The following is a 14,012-nucleotide window of genomic DNA, read 5'->3' as shown; positions in this document are numbered from 1 at the left end:
AATAACGATGGTCTTCAACAATTATATGTTCTTCTTCTTCTTCTTCTGGTGATGAATCGCTCTGCAACTACCTATTTTATGCTCTGTAACTTCCCCAATAAATCTCTCTATCCTTTATGACAGGCCCGAGAATATCCTTATAATAAAATAAATTTCTCTATTTTATGCTTTGTAACTCCCCCACCTTATATATATCACAGGCCCGAGAATATCCTTAAAATATGGTGTTTCCCTCACTAGAAGTTACCGAAATAATAAACTCTTCTCATTATCTTCTCGCACATCTGATGCTCTTCCGGACTTTTACATAATCAAGTCTGAGTATAATATTTTTTCTTAATCCTTCACGTAGCTTCCAAACATACAACCCAAACCCGAGTATTTCTCTTACTCACTCGTTGTTTCATCCAAAATCCATGTAAATCTTTTTTTCTTTTTCGAATCTAAAGACTTTCCATCTCTATTTAATCGTACCAGGGTGGTATAAAAAAAATCTACCAATTAAATCTCTTCAGAAATCTTTACAGAATGCTTTGCAGCTAAACATAATTTTCCCGCCAAAATCGTGTGACGGAGAAGGGGTGCCCTTATTCTAAACTTGAGTGTCTTTATCAACTAGGGTGCCCTTATCCAAAGAGGGGATGCCTTTAGTAATTTATATGGGTGCATTTATCATTTAATGGTATTAAATGTGTTTATGTTATTGAATCCGGTAAGGATGTGGCTGATACGCACTCTTACTAAACATGCGAAGTTAACAAAGTCTCTAGTATTTCGGAGTTTGATCCTCCTAGTTGTATCTTTGGAGTCATCCACGAGGACAGCAGAAACTTGTCAGACTTTTATCCTTTTATGAATTTGCTTTTATGAATAGAAAATGAATTTGGTTTTTTTTTGTGTGCACTGTTCAGCAATATCATCGGTTTCGTCTCAAGTATATTGAATATCTAGATGATTAAAATGGGTATATCATTGTCAGCTATATTACATGATCTATGATGTTCTCCCGCTATTGTAACATGATGATTATATGGATGAAATATATTTAATTTGAATATTTCGAAATAAACGAAATTGCTTTTTTTTTTCCTTTTTTAATCATAGTTTGTATTTGTCTCGATGGTAAACATATTGCTCTTGGATGTAAATTTTTGGTATATATGCTTCACATAAAATATGTTTTTTTGCTTCGAGAAATCATTCTGAAATGAGTTTCCAAACTAATTTTTGATTTTTACATTCCACTAAGTTTAAAAATTACTTCCGATTTGGTATCCAAACACATGTTACATACTGTTAGAATATTTTTTTTTAGTATCAATATACTTTCGTTTATTTCGTTAGTCTAGGTGTTAGAGCACTGCTCGGTCGAACTCGCAAGCGTTGCTATCTCAAGCTTGTTGTCAAGTTTAGTTGCCGAAACTATAGGTCTTGATTTCTAGTCTACTTACAGAAGTCTCGGATTAGGATAGAAAGTGTAGTTAAGCATTAGACTTCACGGCGTTCATTGATTGGAGATGAAGAACTACTAAGGGGAGCTTGTGGAACTTCATCAACGAAAGGTATGTGGAGACTTGAACTCATCTATCACTCAAAAGTCTATCTACTCTATCTCCTATTTGAGACAAAAGTCGTATAGCTATATAGACTTCAATTATACACATTTGATATTTCGAGCTGAGTTTAACTCGCTCATATATTTCTCGAAATATGTGTTGCTAAGCTTTCGCTTTAACCAAGTTCATCTTATATTCTTTACGAAAGTCAAAAGATGATCATGTGAAAATCACCTTGTAACATCTTACATGATTTGTGTGAGACAGTCATTTTATATAGACTCGGAATGTTTTGTATTGATCATTCGATCACTTGAAAATTGCTTTGAAGATAATAGTTTGTGTGAGACAGATATTGTCGTCTTCCAAGTCCGGATATAGCACAATATGCATATTTGTATGCTAATTGTTGCATGTTATTCCAAGTCCGGGAACCATAGTATGCATACCTGTATGCATACTGGTTGGTTTAGTGAAAGTCCGGGAACTTAGTATGCATACCGGTATGCGTACTGGCGTGAGGTTCAGTTCCGGGAATTTCTGCTTGTTTTGGAAGGTATGCGTACCCGTTTGCATACTGGCGAACCCAAACTAAGTCCGACCACTTAGGTATGCGTACCCGTTTGCATACTTGAGTAGGTTATGTTCTAAAATCGGTTTGTTCATGAACTAATACATTTATATAATAAGGAATGCAATCTTTTGCAAATCGTAGCTATAATGTTCATGAATTGATTCGAGTGAATCAAAATCGATTTTGCTCAATTGTGTCTTGAATATACTTCTATGAGAATATAAACAATTGAACAACTCTAGAACTAGTTTTATTTGAGTCATTTGAAGTAGTTATGGTTTAGATGAATAAGGTTGATATGAAAGTGTTCATATGGCTAACTTCAGTTAACTATTGTTGAGCCAACAAGGTGCACACGTTTAGGTACAGTTACTCATATCTAAATGAAGTCACTTTTCATTTGAGTCTAATCAGGTTTTCATCTAACTGTGAATATTGAATGCTTTGTTACCAAGGTAACATTGATTGCAAACCCTGATTTGAAGACTATATAAAGGAGAACTCTAGCAACTGGGAAACCTAATCCCCACACCTCCTGTGTGATACTAGTTGTGACTAGAGTCGATTCTCCTTTAACCTTAGGTTTTTCTAAATCCCTGTAGGTTAACGACTTAAAGACTTTATTGGGTTTTTGAAGCCAGACCCAACTATTTTCTCTGTAGTTGCTTGTTCTGATCTTGTTGTTTTCTATTGTGATTAAGTACTATCTTCTCGAAGATTTTCTCGAGATTTAATCTCCGATAGGCAAGATAAAAAGTAGTCACAAACATCTTCGTCTCATGTTATTCCAAGTCCAGGATTTTTTCACAGGCTATACCTGTTACTGATAAGATTTGACGGTTATACCTGTAGTAAATATGCCGTTATTAATAATTGTGATGGTGTTTTGTAACGGTTTTATCTGTGACAATATCCAGATACAGTCACATATAGTAAGCGGTGCAATAGTTAATAGCCACAATTGTACTAATTTTATGATTGCGACACGTGTTATATTTGTCACATTTATTAACGGTTTTAACTGTTACTTTATATTTATAACAATTCACTGGACGACGCGTGGCATCTTTTTGTTACGATTATTGTAACATCTGAATTGTTACTCTCATTCGTAACAACTGAGATTATGACACGTGTAGCTTTTACTTATTACAGTTAAACCTGTTACAAAACTTCAATAACGGCTTAAGAAAATGGATAGTCCAGGTCATTATCATGGACCTGGGCTTCCGGTTTACAGGCCTGCAATACAGGTCACCATGACCTGGACTTCCGTTTACAGGCCTGCAGTACAAAAAAAAATAAAAAATTGAAACACCATTTATACATTCTCGGTCTCCAAAACCATCCATACATTCTTCAACCAAACACAAAAAATAGAAAAATCTAGTATTCATAATTACATTATGAAAGTTACAGTTCAATCTCATTCAGTACTCTCAGACATGAGCATTACTGTATAAAGGTTGACAGAAAGTTCCATAAGCAAAATAAATGAATAGACATTGTTCAAGATGAGATGTTAGATGACAATGTATGGTTATAGCAGAAAAGTGCAGCAAATACCATACAAGCAATTTGAACTTGTCATCCTATCAGCAGCTTATTCCAGCTGCAACTCTTCACATCCAGGAATCTTCACAAGAAAAGAATAAAAAGAATCAACAAAACTTGCAACAATGAACAGCAAAAGGCACATAAAAAACCTAAGGTGTCATAGCTAGACAGACCCAAATAATATAAAAGGACTATAATTGTAAGACGTTAACAGTTGAAGAAAGAAAAAGTGAAGGAGAACTTACATTTCCGCAGCACAGCCTGACCACAAACCATCAACACAAGTCGCCACTGTAATATCTATCCGACAGAGAATGGCTCAAGGAATCATCTCTCCCTGGTCTGTGCACTAATTCCCCTCTAGATATTGGCATGATAATTCCTGTAGAAGAAACAAAACAATAGAGAGCAAGTTACAAACATTTTTCTAAGTCCTTGAACAGAGTAAATGTGAAACACATAATCCTAAGCTGACAAAGCTAAAAAGTATCGCAAAGAACACTCGCCTTGATAGACTCGGTAAAAAACTGTATTGTACAAGACCCAACCTTGCCAGAAGTCTGGTGCAACCTAAATCAAATTCATTTACATAAAAGAATAGTTAGGTCCAAGCTAGGTCTAATATAATCCATTTTATCTCTAGTTTATGTACAACAACGTACAAGTAAATTAAGACATGGTATACCTTGTTCTAAATCAAAATAAAAAATATCAAGCTGATTCAGCAAACTAACACAGGCAAGCTGTATGACACAATAAATTGATGCGAGGAAATAATATGTTTGCATAATTCTATGAATCCTTAATTACAACTTTTCCTAAATTTTTACCTTCAAGATGTTCCCTGCAGTTGACAATTTTCACCGTACACTCAGGTTTTCCCTTTTCCGAAATCTTCTTTACAGTCTCACGGCCTAGCACAAGCTTACCAAACACAACGTGCTTCCTGTTAACAACAAGTAAATACATAAGTAAAAAGAATAGCTGATCCCCTGCTCTGTAAAGGCATCAAACGATCTGCAAACGATTGAGCAGGCATCTACATACTTATTTGAATAATTGGCCAGAGTGAAAAAGCGAGAGTCAACTTCTTTGGCAAAATAATAGCATTCGTAAACATTAAACTTCGGCTAAATAATAGCATTCGTAAACATTAAAAATAGAAAAGATGAAAGAACCCACCCATCAAGATGGTGCGCAGCCTTGAAAGTGATTAAGAACTGAGAACCATTTTTATGAGGACCATGATTAGCCATAGATAGAAACCCAGATCCATCATGAGTTAGCCATAGATAGAAACCCAGATCCATCATGAGCAGGGGGTGAAAACAGCCTCATGTATTTATCATCAAATTTTCTCCAATGAGTGTATTGTATATACGGGTCTTTCCAACAGCATGGAGATACTGTCCTTCACTCTAAGGATGTTGGTCGAGGCAGATTCATCAAATGAAAGCAAGGGAAGGGTCATATCATGACTTGGAATAGTATTATCTGGATGGTGGTTAAAAGTATACCTTATTAACGGCTTCGTCAAAAAACTGAATACATGTGCGTTTAAAAGTATGCTAATTAGCACAAGCCAACCAAATAATGAAAGATAAACAAGGAAAACGTTATGAGAGAGACGCACCACAGTAGTAAAAAGTATAGTGAAAACCGTGTATGTGTGACCATTGTTGCATGAGCTGGAATCATTGTTCCGCCAGAATAAGTGAACTTCAGAAATAATGAGAGAGTATCAGAAAAACTGGAGAATGACTGGAAATTAAAACATCATTCAGTTTTTAGTATTTGCAGCTTACCTGTTTGAAAGCCAGGGCGATAGAAACGGCTCCTCTCATAAGACCAGCCCACCAAATTACAACCTAGTCAAATTAGCAGCAAAAAGTAACACACATGTAAGCATCAACTAGTTTCACATTTCATCACTTTTATTCATGTAGTTGGGATAAAACAAAGAGATGAAACACAAACGCCGCACGGCTAACCGCAATCAGAAGGATGATGATGGAGTACATACTGATGCATGTTTTGAAGCTGCAGGAAGTAAAAAATAGGTTTTAAAGTTGCAGTAAGAGAATGAATGTCTACTAAATATATTTCAAAGGATCTTCTGTTGATCTAAATATATTCTAGAAAAGAATAACCTCTTATTGCTAATTTTCCATTTCTCTACATCTGAGGCATCTATTCCACAGTATAAGAAGATAAACGCTTCCGCGATGAATGACATTGTTGAAAATGTATGCCTGCAAATGTGAATGACATTAGCAGGCTTTGTTTGTTGACTAATACAATGTTTTCCAACTTCAAAGAAGATATCTGAATCAACTATTGGAAACCAAGAGTGTGAGAGTAAGTAAAAACAGAGATTCGGATCTAAAAAGAACATCAATTGCTCAGTCCGCATTACCTCGGCCAGCATATATGAGAGGTACGGCATTAAGAACATTATAGCGCATTCACGGTCAGCTGAGTGCCTGAAAAAAAAGGAAGACATGCAGGTGACATCTCTATGGCTGAGGAATATTTGTTGCATACCAACACATATATTCATCCACATTGCAATCAAGACGAAGCAACTAGGAAGTCATGGAAGATCACTTACCTACCAAAGTCTAGACAGGTCAGTTTTATGAAGGCGAGCAGATCAGTTTTACAGTACACAGCAAATTTCAGTGTTAGTAATTACCAGGAATCAGGTCATGAATCTGCTTCAAGTCTGACTTCCACATGGTAAAAACATTGAGATAAAAAACAATGTAAGAGCCTGTGAAACCATTAACTATCAAAATTACTAGAAGAAAAAACCAATCAAGTGTTAAGTGCATATAAAATAATTGTCACTCAACATAGAACCAGCTATCTCCAGGCAAACATAAGGGTTACTCAACAAATATGGTACTTGGAAATGGCTCTTGAATCCACCGTAGGGAGTTCCCTTCCAAACACGTTCAATGACTAGCTGAAAAGGGCGATTTATATCGTGACCTGATGTTGGATGTTGCAACACTCATTAACTAATTAGCACAGTGAGCAAATACGAATGTGCAGTTTACAGCTGAGTATAAGAATGTATACAAATTTTTAAAAAAATGGCTAATGATATTGAATTGTCACGTGCGGATACGATCCCCAAAAAGAAGAAACTCCCTTGCAGACTCCTGTGGTACAAATTAAGTAAAGTGCGATTGATATCTCTTGACCTGATGATGTGATGCTGCAACACCCATTAACTAATTAGCACAGTAAGCAAATACGAATTTATATTATAAAATTTGAGAAAAAGGGTGTCGACATTGTATTGGCACCTGCGTATGCAACAACAAAACGATATCCATAAAGAAAAACGCACAAGTACTTTGCGGATTACCCTGGTGCCAAATCAATAAAGTAGACATTCAAATATGCTATTATATGCAGAGATATGTACAACAGTTGCCATGTTTTGGTTGATTCATCTTAAGACTCTAAGAGTCTATATAAATAAAGCAATTATTATGAGGAAGCAATACTCTAAAACCATGTATGAACAAAACCCGGTTATCAAAAGATTCAAAACCTCTTCAAAATATTCAAACTCTAATCAATCTCAAGGTTTTTCAATTCTTTAAGCAATTTTATCAAACAGTGACTGAGTACGTGCAAACCTAACTCAGTGCTGGGCTAAAAAAAAAAAAAAGATAAATATGTATACTAAAAAAATTATTTAACAAATTAAAAGAATTAAGAAATCGGGGTTTGATTTTATTTTTATACCAAGAACATTTTGAGTTCTAGTAGCTCTGATGATGATTTCAGTTCTCATATGAGAAAACCCTAACTTCAACACCAGATTAACCATCTATATCAAGCTCTCTAGTCAATACTTCGTTCAACTCAGCAAAGTACTCCTTCAACAACCTGTAAATCAAAATCGAAACAATTGATTTCAGCTTCAAAAAATTCACTCAACAATAACCAAAAAATCAGAAATAATTGATACAGAAAGAGGGATTGAATGAGGAATTACCTTTCATCTGTGTCGCCATGATGAATCAGTACTAACCCTAACTTGAAAACTTTCACGGGGTTAGTCGTGGGAGAGTTCGAGAGATTTTAGTGTATTTAGGTTTTCTCCTGTTAGTCCCGGGGGAGTTTGAGGGAGTCTCTCCAAATCTCCGTTAGTTGTGGGGGAGTTTAGAGGAGTCTCCTAAACTCTCTAGAAAACACCTATTAGTCGCTGGGGAGTTTAAAAAAAACTCTTGAACTCCCTGTTAGTCATAAAACCCTACAATACTAGGAAATTAGTTGCTTTGGGAAGTTCGAAGGAGTTTTTAGTGTATTTTGGTCTCACAAAAAATCTCTCAAAAGAGTAGAGATTTGGGAAGGAGTTTGGTGCGTAGAAAACCATAGGAGAAAGAAGAGGAAACATTTTTTCCCAGGTATGTTTTTTTTCTTCTTTGATCTCCATGATTGTTTATAATAGTTTGATTTGTGTATTATTTTGATTGTTTTTCATATCTTTGATCTCCATGATTGTTTATTTTGATTGTGTGTATAGTTTTTTTTGTGGGTACTCTCTCTCTGTCAAAACCCTAATTTGTGGTTCAAAAGATCTTGGTAAGAAATTGCATGATTTGATTATAATGATATCTTTAAATTCAACCGTTGGAATATGATGAAATTTGAGTATGTCGTAGTTTACCTTGTTATAGAAGTACAGTAAAATTTTCACGCGGATCAGGTCACGTTTGCTACTGCAAAGCTTGCACAATATATGACTATGGTCTGCTGAGTTTAAATCCCGAATAGGGGACTGATTCCTATTTATCTCATTCTCCGCTTATCGGACAAAGCTGAAATTTTAGTATGATGTTTGTATATATGAAGGTTACCTAGTGTAGAAATTTCATGAAGTTATGATCACTTTAGGTACACCAAAGTGTGAGAAATCCGGAACTGAATTCTGTATGCACGTATTGAAAGTAGTCGGGTTCTGAGTAATGTATCTTTTTAATGAACCGTTGGAATACTATGATTTTTGAGTGTGTTGTAGAATATTGAGTTGTAAGTGTACCATAAAAAATTTAAGAGGATCAGGTAAGTATTAGTACTGCAAAGATTGGACAATCTGAAACTGTGTTTTGGTGAAACAGAATTCCTTTACTACTTTGCTATGTCATCATGCATTAATTGGCTTGCTACTTTGCATGGGTGTCATTGAGAATCACTATCACTTGTTAAGTCATCTTATTTAGACACATACTTCTCTTCTATTCTATATGCCAAAGTTCAATACAGTGGCGTACTTCATTCTGTATTGGCGTGTTTTGGCCAATTCATACGGTGCTTTTGTTATAGTGATATCTTTATATTCAACCGTTGGAATATGATGAAATTTGAGTATGTCGTAGTTTACCTTGTTATAGAAGTACATTAAAATGTTCACGCGGATCAGGTCACGTTTTCTACTGCAACGCTTGCACAATATATGACTATGGTCTGCTGAGTTTAAATCCCGGATAGGGAACTGATTCCTATTTATCTCATTCTCCGCTTATCGGACAAAGCTGAAATTTTAGTATGATGTTTGTATATATGAAGGTTTCCTACTGTAGAAATTTCATGAAGTTCTGATCACTTTAGGTACACCAAAGTGTGAGAAATCCGGAACTGAATTATGTATGCACGTGTTGAAAGTAGTCGGGTTCTGAGTAATGTATCTTTTTAATGAACCGTTGGAATGCTATGATTTTTTAGTGTGTTGTGGAATATTGAGTTGTAAGTGTACCATACAAATTTCAAGAGGATTAGGTAAGTATTAGTACTACAAATATTGGACAATCTGAAACTGTGTTTCGGTGAAACAGAATTCCTTTACAGCTATCTTCATAATTTGCTATGTCATCATGCATTAATTGGCTTGCTACTTTGCATGGGTGTCATTGAGAATCACTATCACTTGTTAAGTCCTCTTATTTAGACACATACTTCTTTTCTATTCTATATGCCAAAGTTCAATACAGTGGCGTACTTCATTCCGTATTGGCGTGTTTTAGCCAATTCATACGGTGCTTTTGTTGCAAGGAGTTGCTAAGGGATTTTCTTTGATTAACAATTTGACTAAGTAGCTCTGCGTGTTAGTACTGTGTAATCTAGTATCACATTTTTTTTATCATGTGTTACATTAGACTGTTTGGTGTTATTACTATCCTTGCTTTGTTAAGTTCTAGTATTAGTCTAAGTACTAATGTAGCTAACATGTCACACCATAGAATGGAAAAATCCAGCCAACCTGCTGAAAACAACAAGAAGAAAAAGAATGTTAGGAAGAATAAGAATACGGAACCGGAAACGGAAGTGACTACGAATTACAAACAATGGACAACTCGAGAGACTGAGAAATTATTGGAACTGTTGGTAGAAGCTACACTTGAGAAGAAGAAAGACACTAGTGGATGTTTTACTAAGAGAATAGTGGAAGAGGAGATACTTACAAAACTTAACCAAGCATGTGGTTCTGACAAATCTTTTGAGAACTATAAAGGGAAACATAGATGGCTGAAGACTAGATTTGGTCAATACCAGGATTTGTTTAAATCTTGTACTTCTGGATTCGGTTGGGATGATGCTAAAAAGATGATTACTGAATCGGAAGAGATGTGGAACAATTACTTTGAGGTATGTGTGTGTTACTTACTGAAAACTAAATTTGATATTTTTTTCTTCTATTTTGTGCAGAGTTCTAATTCATGCTTTATCCTTTATTTATTTTTTGTATGTTAACAGAGCCATCCAAACCAAACTAACTTAAGGGAAGATAATGGTAAAGACTATGGGGACTTGCTTATTGTTTTTAGGAATAAATGTGCTTCTGGAAAAGTTACAGTTGATCTTACCCATGAGGGTACAAGTGCTAGAACCTGTGATAAGGAAGATGAACAAGATGATTACTTCGATGTTGATTATACTCAACGAGAGCAATATGATAATACTTTTAACGTATCATACGTGGGATATGGCTTAGAGGAAAGTGATGAACAAGATAAAGATGAAACTCAAGATATGAACACAAAGAAAATTCCTGTCAGAAAAACGGCACCAAAGAAAAGACCAAGGTGTGACATTGGTGACTCTTCTACATCAACTAATCCTACTGGGTAGTCTGATTATCTAGTGAAATTGATTGCCAACAGTTCATCGATTGCTTCTTCTATTGATTCAATGCATGCTCTTGTTGCGAAAGAGAAAGAAGACCGCAAAATTGAAAAAGAAATGCGCAGAATTGATAAGGATAAGAAAGATAACCAAGTATGGGATCTTGTTTATGGCATGAATGAAATTTATTTGGAAGATAAGCTGAAATAATTGAAATGCTGGACAACAATCACAAGAAGAACTTATTCATACGTTTTACTCCTGAAGAGAGAAAGTTGTGGATTGGTTCAAAGTTAAAAGCATAAACCTGTCATCTTTGCAAGTTTCTATTAGGTTTAATGGGCTTTTAGAGTTACAACATTTGATCGTTTTTCTTCATAACTATTAGTATTTAATTTTTCTTTTCTCCTAGTTGAGAACTTATTGTTATGGATTGATTGCTACTAATTTTTATGGGTTGACATCTTTATGGTTATTATGATTGAATTTATGAACTTTATATTATATATGCTTATTTTCTGTATACATATACTTTTATGCTTTTGAAATAATGATGATTCTAATAAAAAAAAGTACTTTTATCATCTTTTTAGGTGAACATGTCTGATTTGGATTTATCTACTGATAGTGAAGATGAAGCCTTTGATACAGAAGAAGAAAGCAGTGATGATGAAGAGGTAAGCACAATAATGAATTTGAACTATCCATATTTTTGAATATACTTTCAGCGGTGCATTCATGGTTGATGGATATAATCAAGCAATTGCAATACATACAAAGTCAGCGTATTGAAAGACCAATGAGACGCCCAGTTACTTTGTTTGGATATAACTATATAAGGAGAGTTTTGCGTCAAGACCCAGAAGACTTTCGAAGAAGTTATAGGATGTACCCTGATATTTTTCTAAAACTATGTTGTATCATTAGAAACTACATCATTATGTGATACAAGATGTGTTTCTATTGAAGAAATGCTTGGTACATTTTTACTCGTTGTTGGCCAAAGTTCACGATATTGCACAATACGTGACACATTTGGTCGCTCTCGGTGGACAGTTAGTAAAAACTTCAACAGGATGTTGCGAGCTTTAAATTCTATAGCTCCGAGGATGATGGCTAAGCCAACAAGTGCAACTCCATTTAAAATTCGTGAGAGTACACGATTTTATCCTTACTTTAAGGATTGCATTGGAGCTATGGACGGTACACATATCCCAGCAATGGTAGAGAAAAGAAATGCAGCCGTTTATCGGAATCGACATGGAATTACATCTCAAAATGTGTTAGCGGTTTGCAACTTCGACTTGGAGTTCATATACGTGCTCAGTGGATGGGAAGGGTCTGCTCATGATTCGAAAATACTTAACGACGCAATGACAAAAAGAAATGGACTGAAAATACCGCAAGGTAATTTTACTTTTATCTAATGTGAAGTTTTGAGTTTTTTGGTTAAGTTATATTCGGGTTCTACTTGACGAAGTTTTCTTTTTGTGTTTTATTCAGGTAAATATTACTTGGGGGATGGTGGGTTTGCAAACCGACGATATTGTTTAACACCATTTCGTGGCCAACGTTATCATTTGAAAGAATTTTCTGGTACGGGTAATCATGCGAAAAAGGCTGAAGAATTATTTAACATGCGTCATGCTTCTTTGAGGAATGTAGTTGAAAGATTGTTCGATGTTGTGAAGTCTCGTTTCTTGATCTTTAAGTCTCAGCCTCCATTTCCGTATCAGGTGCAAGCGGAGATAATGACAGCTTGTGCAGGCCTACACAACTTCTTACGAAAAGAATGCTGTTCAGATGAGTTTCCGGTCGAGGAAGAGGAAGATAGCCATCCATCAACACTTGTAAATGACGATGAAATTTTGACACAACAAACTCAAGAACAACAACGTCAAGAAGCTAATGCATGGAGAAAAAGTATAGCGGATGATATGTGGGAAAATGTTCGTGAAGAAAGGGAGTTAGAATTGTATGGAGACCGTTAAATTGAAGGGAAAAAAAATTATCTCGTTGCATAAAATAACATACTATTGATACAGATATGATCATTTTCATTTATTTTTTTCTTTTGATTAAAGATCAATGTTATTTTCAAATAAGGGTTTATTGTTTCTTAAAAGATAATGAGTTAGGAGTGAACTCTCTCAAACTCCCCCAAACTCCCTCTAATAAACTCTCTCAAACTCCCTACACTCCCCCCAAACTCCCTGAACTCAAAAACACAAAACTCTCTCAAACTCCCTACACTCTCTCAAACTCTCTCAAAATCCCTGAGATTTAAAATACACTCAACTCCCCCGAAATCACTCGAGGACTAACCCCCTGTTTGAAAACCCATTATAAACCTAGATCTAGAACTCTAGGGTTACAAAACCTTGTTTTAGGAAAGAAGGTACAAAATCCAACCTACAGTTTAGTGATTGATAAAGGGATTCAGTTGTTTTTCATGTCGCTGATGATGGTGGTGAAAGAGAGATAGAAGAACGAAGAAGAACGAAGAATGGGCCTGGGTTCTTCGATGAACACAAGAAGAAGAACGAAGAATGGGCCTGGGTTCTTCGATGAACACAAGAAGAAGAACGAAGAAAGAGAGAAAGAAAAAGATAACGAGTGGGAGTGAGGTCGAGTGGTAGATAGATAAGCAGGGGAAGAAATATCCTATAGTTTGATCAGAGAGGGGTGGAAAAAAAATGGCACCAATGTGAATGGCACGAGCAAATTTGGAAATGTTATCATGGATTGGACTTAAGGATGCCCATGGCCTGGTTTTCTATCCGGACCGAACTGGTCCAAACCGACAAAAAAACCTAGAAACCCAGAGACCTAAAAATCCAAAACCCAAGAAACCGAAAAAACTCATTCTAAGTGGTTGGTTTTGGTTTGATCCTATAAAACAACCAAAAATCCAAAAAAAACAAACAAAAAAAACGAGAGTTAGAACCAAAAAATCTGGTAAAACTCAATGGAAGGAACAGAAGGAAAAGCTGAGACATTGGATGACAGTGAAAAAGGTTATTTATCTAATTTTTACAAATTCGATTTTCCTTTTGAACGAATTATTTTTATATGTTATACTAATTGAGCTTTCATTAATTCTTTTGTAGGTGACAATGACATGGAATTGGAAAATCCGTAGGGCGTAGAGTGATGCACTAAAAACAAATCAATAAGCCAAA

The 14,012-nt window shown here is 35.4% G+C and overlaps 1 protein-coding gene and 1 long non-coding RNA gene across 10 annotated transcripts; one reads left to right on the top strand and one right to left on the bottom strand.

Moving 5' to 3' along the window:
* Positions 1 to 3,339: 3,339 nt before the first annotated feature.
* LOC113298319 lies at positions 3,340 to 7,839 on the bottom strand. 9 transcript variants are annotated; one of them, XR_003334162.1, is made up of 14 exons: positions 7,703 to 7,839; positions 7,450 to 7,593; positions 7,002 to 7,064; positions 6,299 to 6,910; positions 6,104 to 6,170; positions 5,838 to 5,939; positions 5,711 to 5,727; positions 5,493 to 5,555; positions 5,321 to 5,406; positions 5,205 to 5,228; positions 4,870 to 5,105; positions 4,518 to 4,633; positions 3,933 to 4,069; positions 3,340 to 3,766 (listed from the first exon to the last, which is right to left on the bottom strand). It is a non-coding gene; the product is annotated as an uncharacterized LOC113298319 (long non-coding RNA). The 9 variants fall into 9 exon arrangements; XR_003334158.1 differs by lacking the exon at positions 5,205 to 5,228 and having other exon boundaries at positions 4,870 to 5,181; positions 6,299 to 6,412; positions 6,543 to 6,910; XR_003334160.1 differs by lacking the exon at positions 5,205 to 5,228 and having other exon boundaries at positions 4,870 to 5,181; positions 6,299 to 6,412; positions 6,585 to 6,910.
* A 4,103-nt stretch (positions 7,840 to 11,942) lies between these two features.
* LOC113300453 lies at positions 11,943 to 12,767 on the top strand (the record flags this gene model as incomplete). Its single annotated transcript, XM_026549664.1, has 2 exons — positions 11,943 to 12,237; positions 12,622 to 12,767. Coding segments are annotated over exons 1-2 (441 nt in total), but the record flags the coding sequence as incomplete, so codon positions are not given.
* Positions 12,768 to 14,012: the final 1,245 nt, after the last annotated feature.

This window comes from Papaver somniferum, chromosome 7 (genome assembly GCF_003573695.1).
Source record: "Papaver somniferum cultivar HN1 chromosome 7, ASM357369v1, whole genome shotgun sequence".
Taxonomy (NCBI): domain Eukaryota; kingdom Viridiplantae; phylum Streptophyta; class Magnoliopsida; order Ranunculales; family Papaveraceae; genus Papaver; species Papaver somniferum.
Note: the sequence above shows the minus strand (reverse complement) of the source record. Positions and strands in the feature narration are given on the sequence as shown.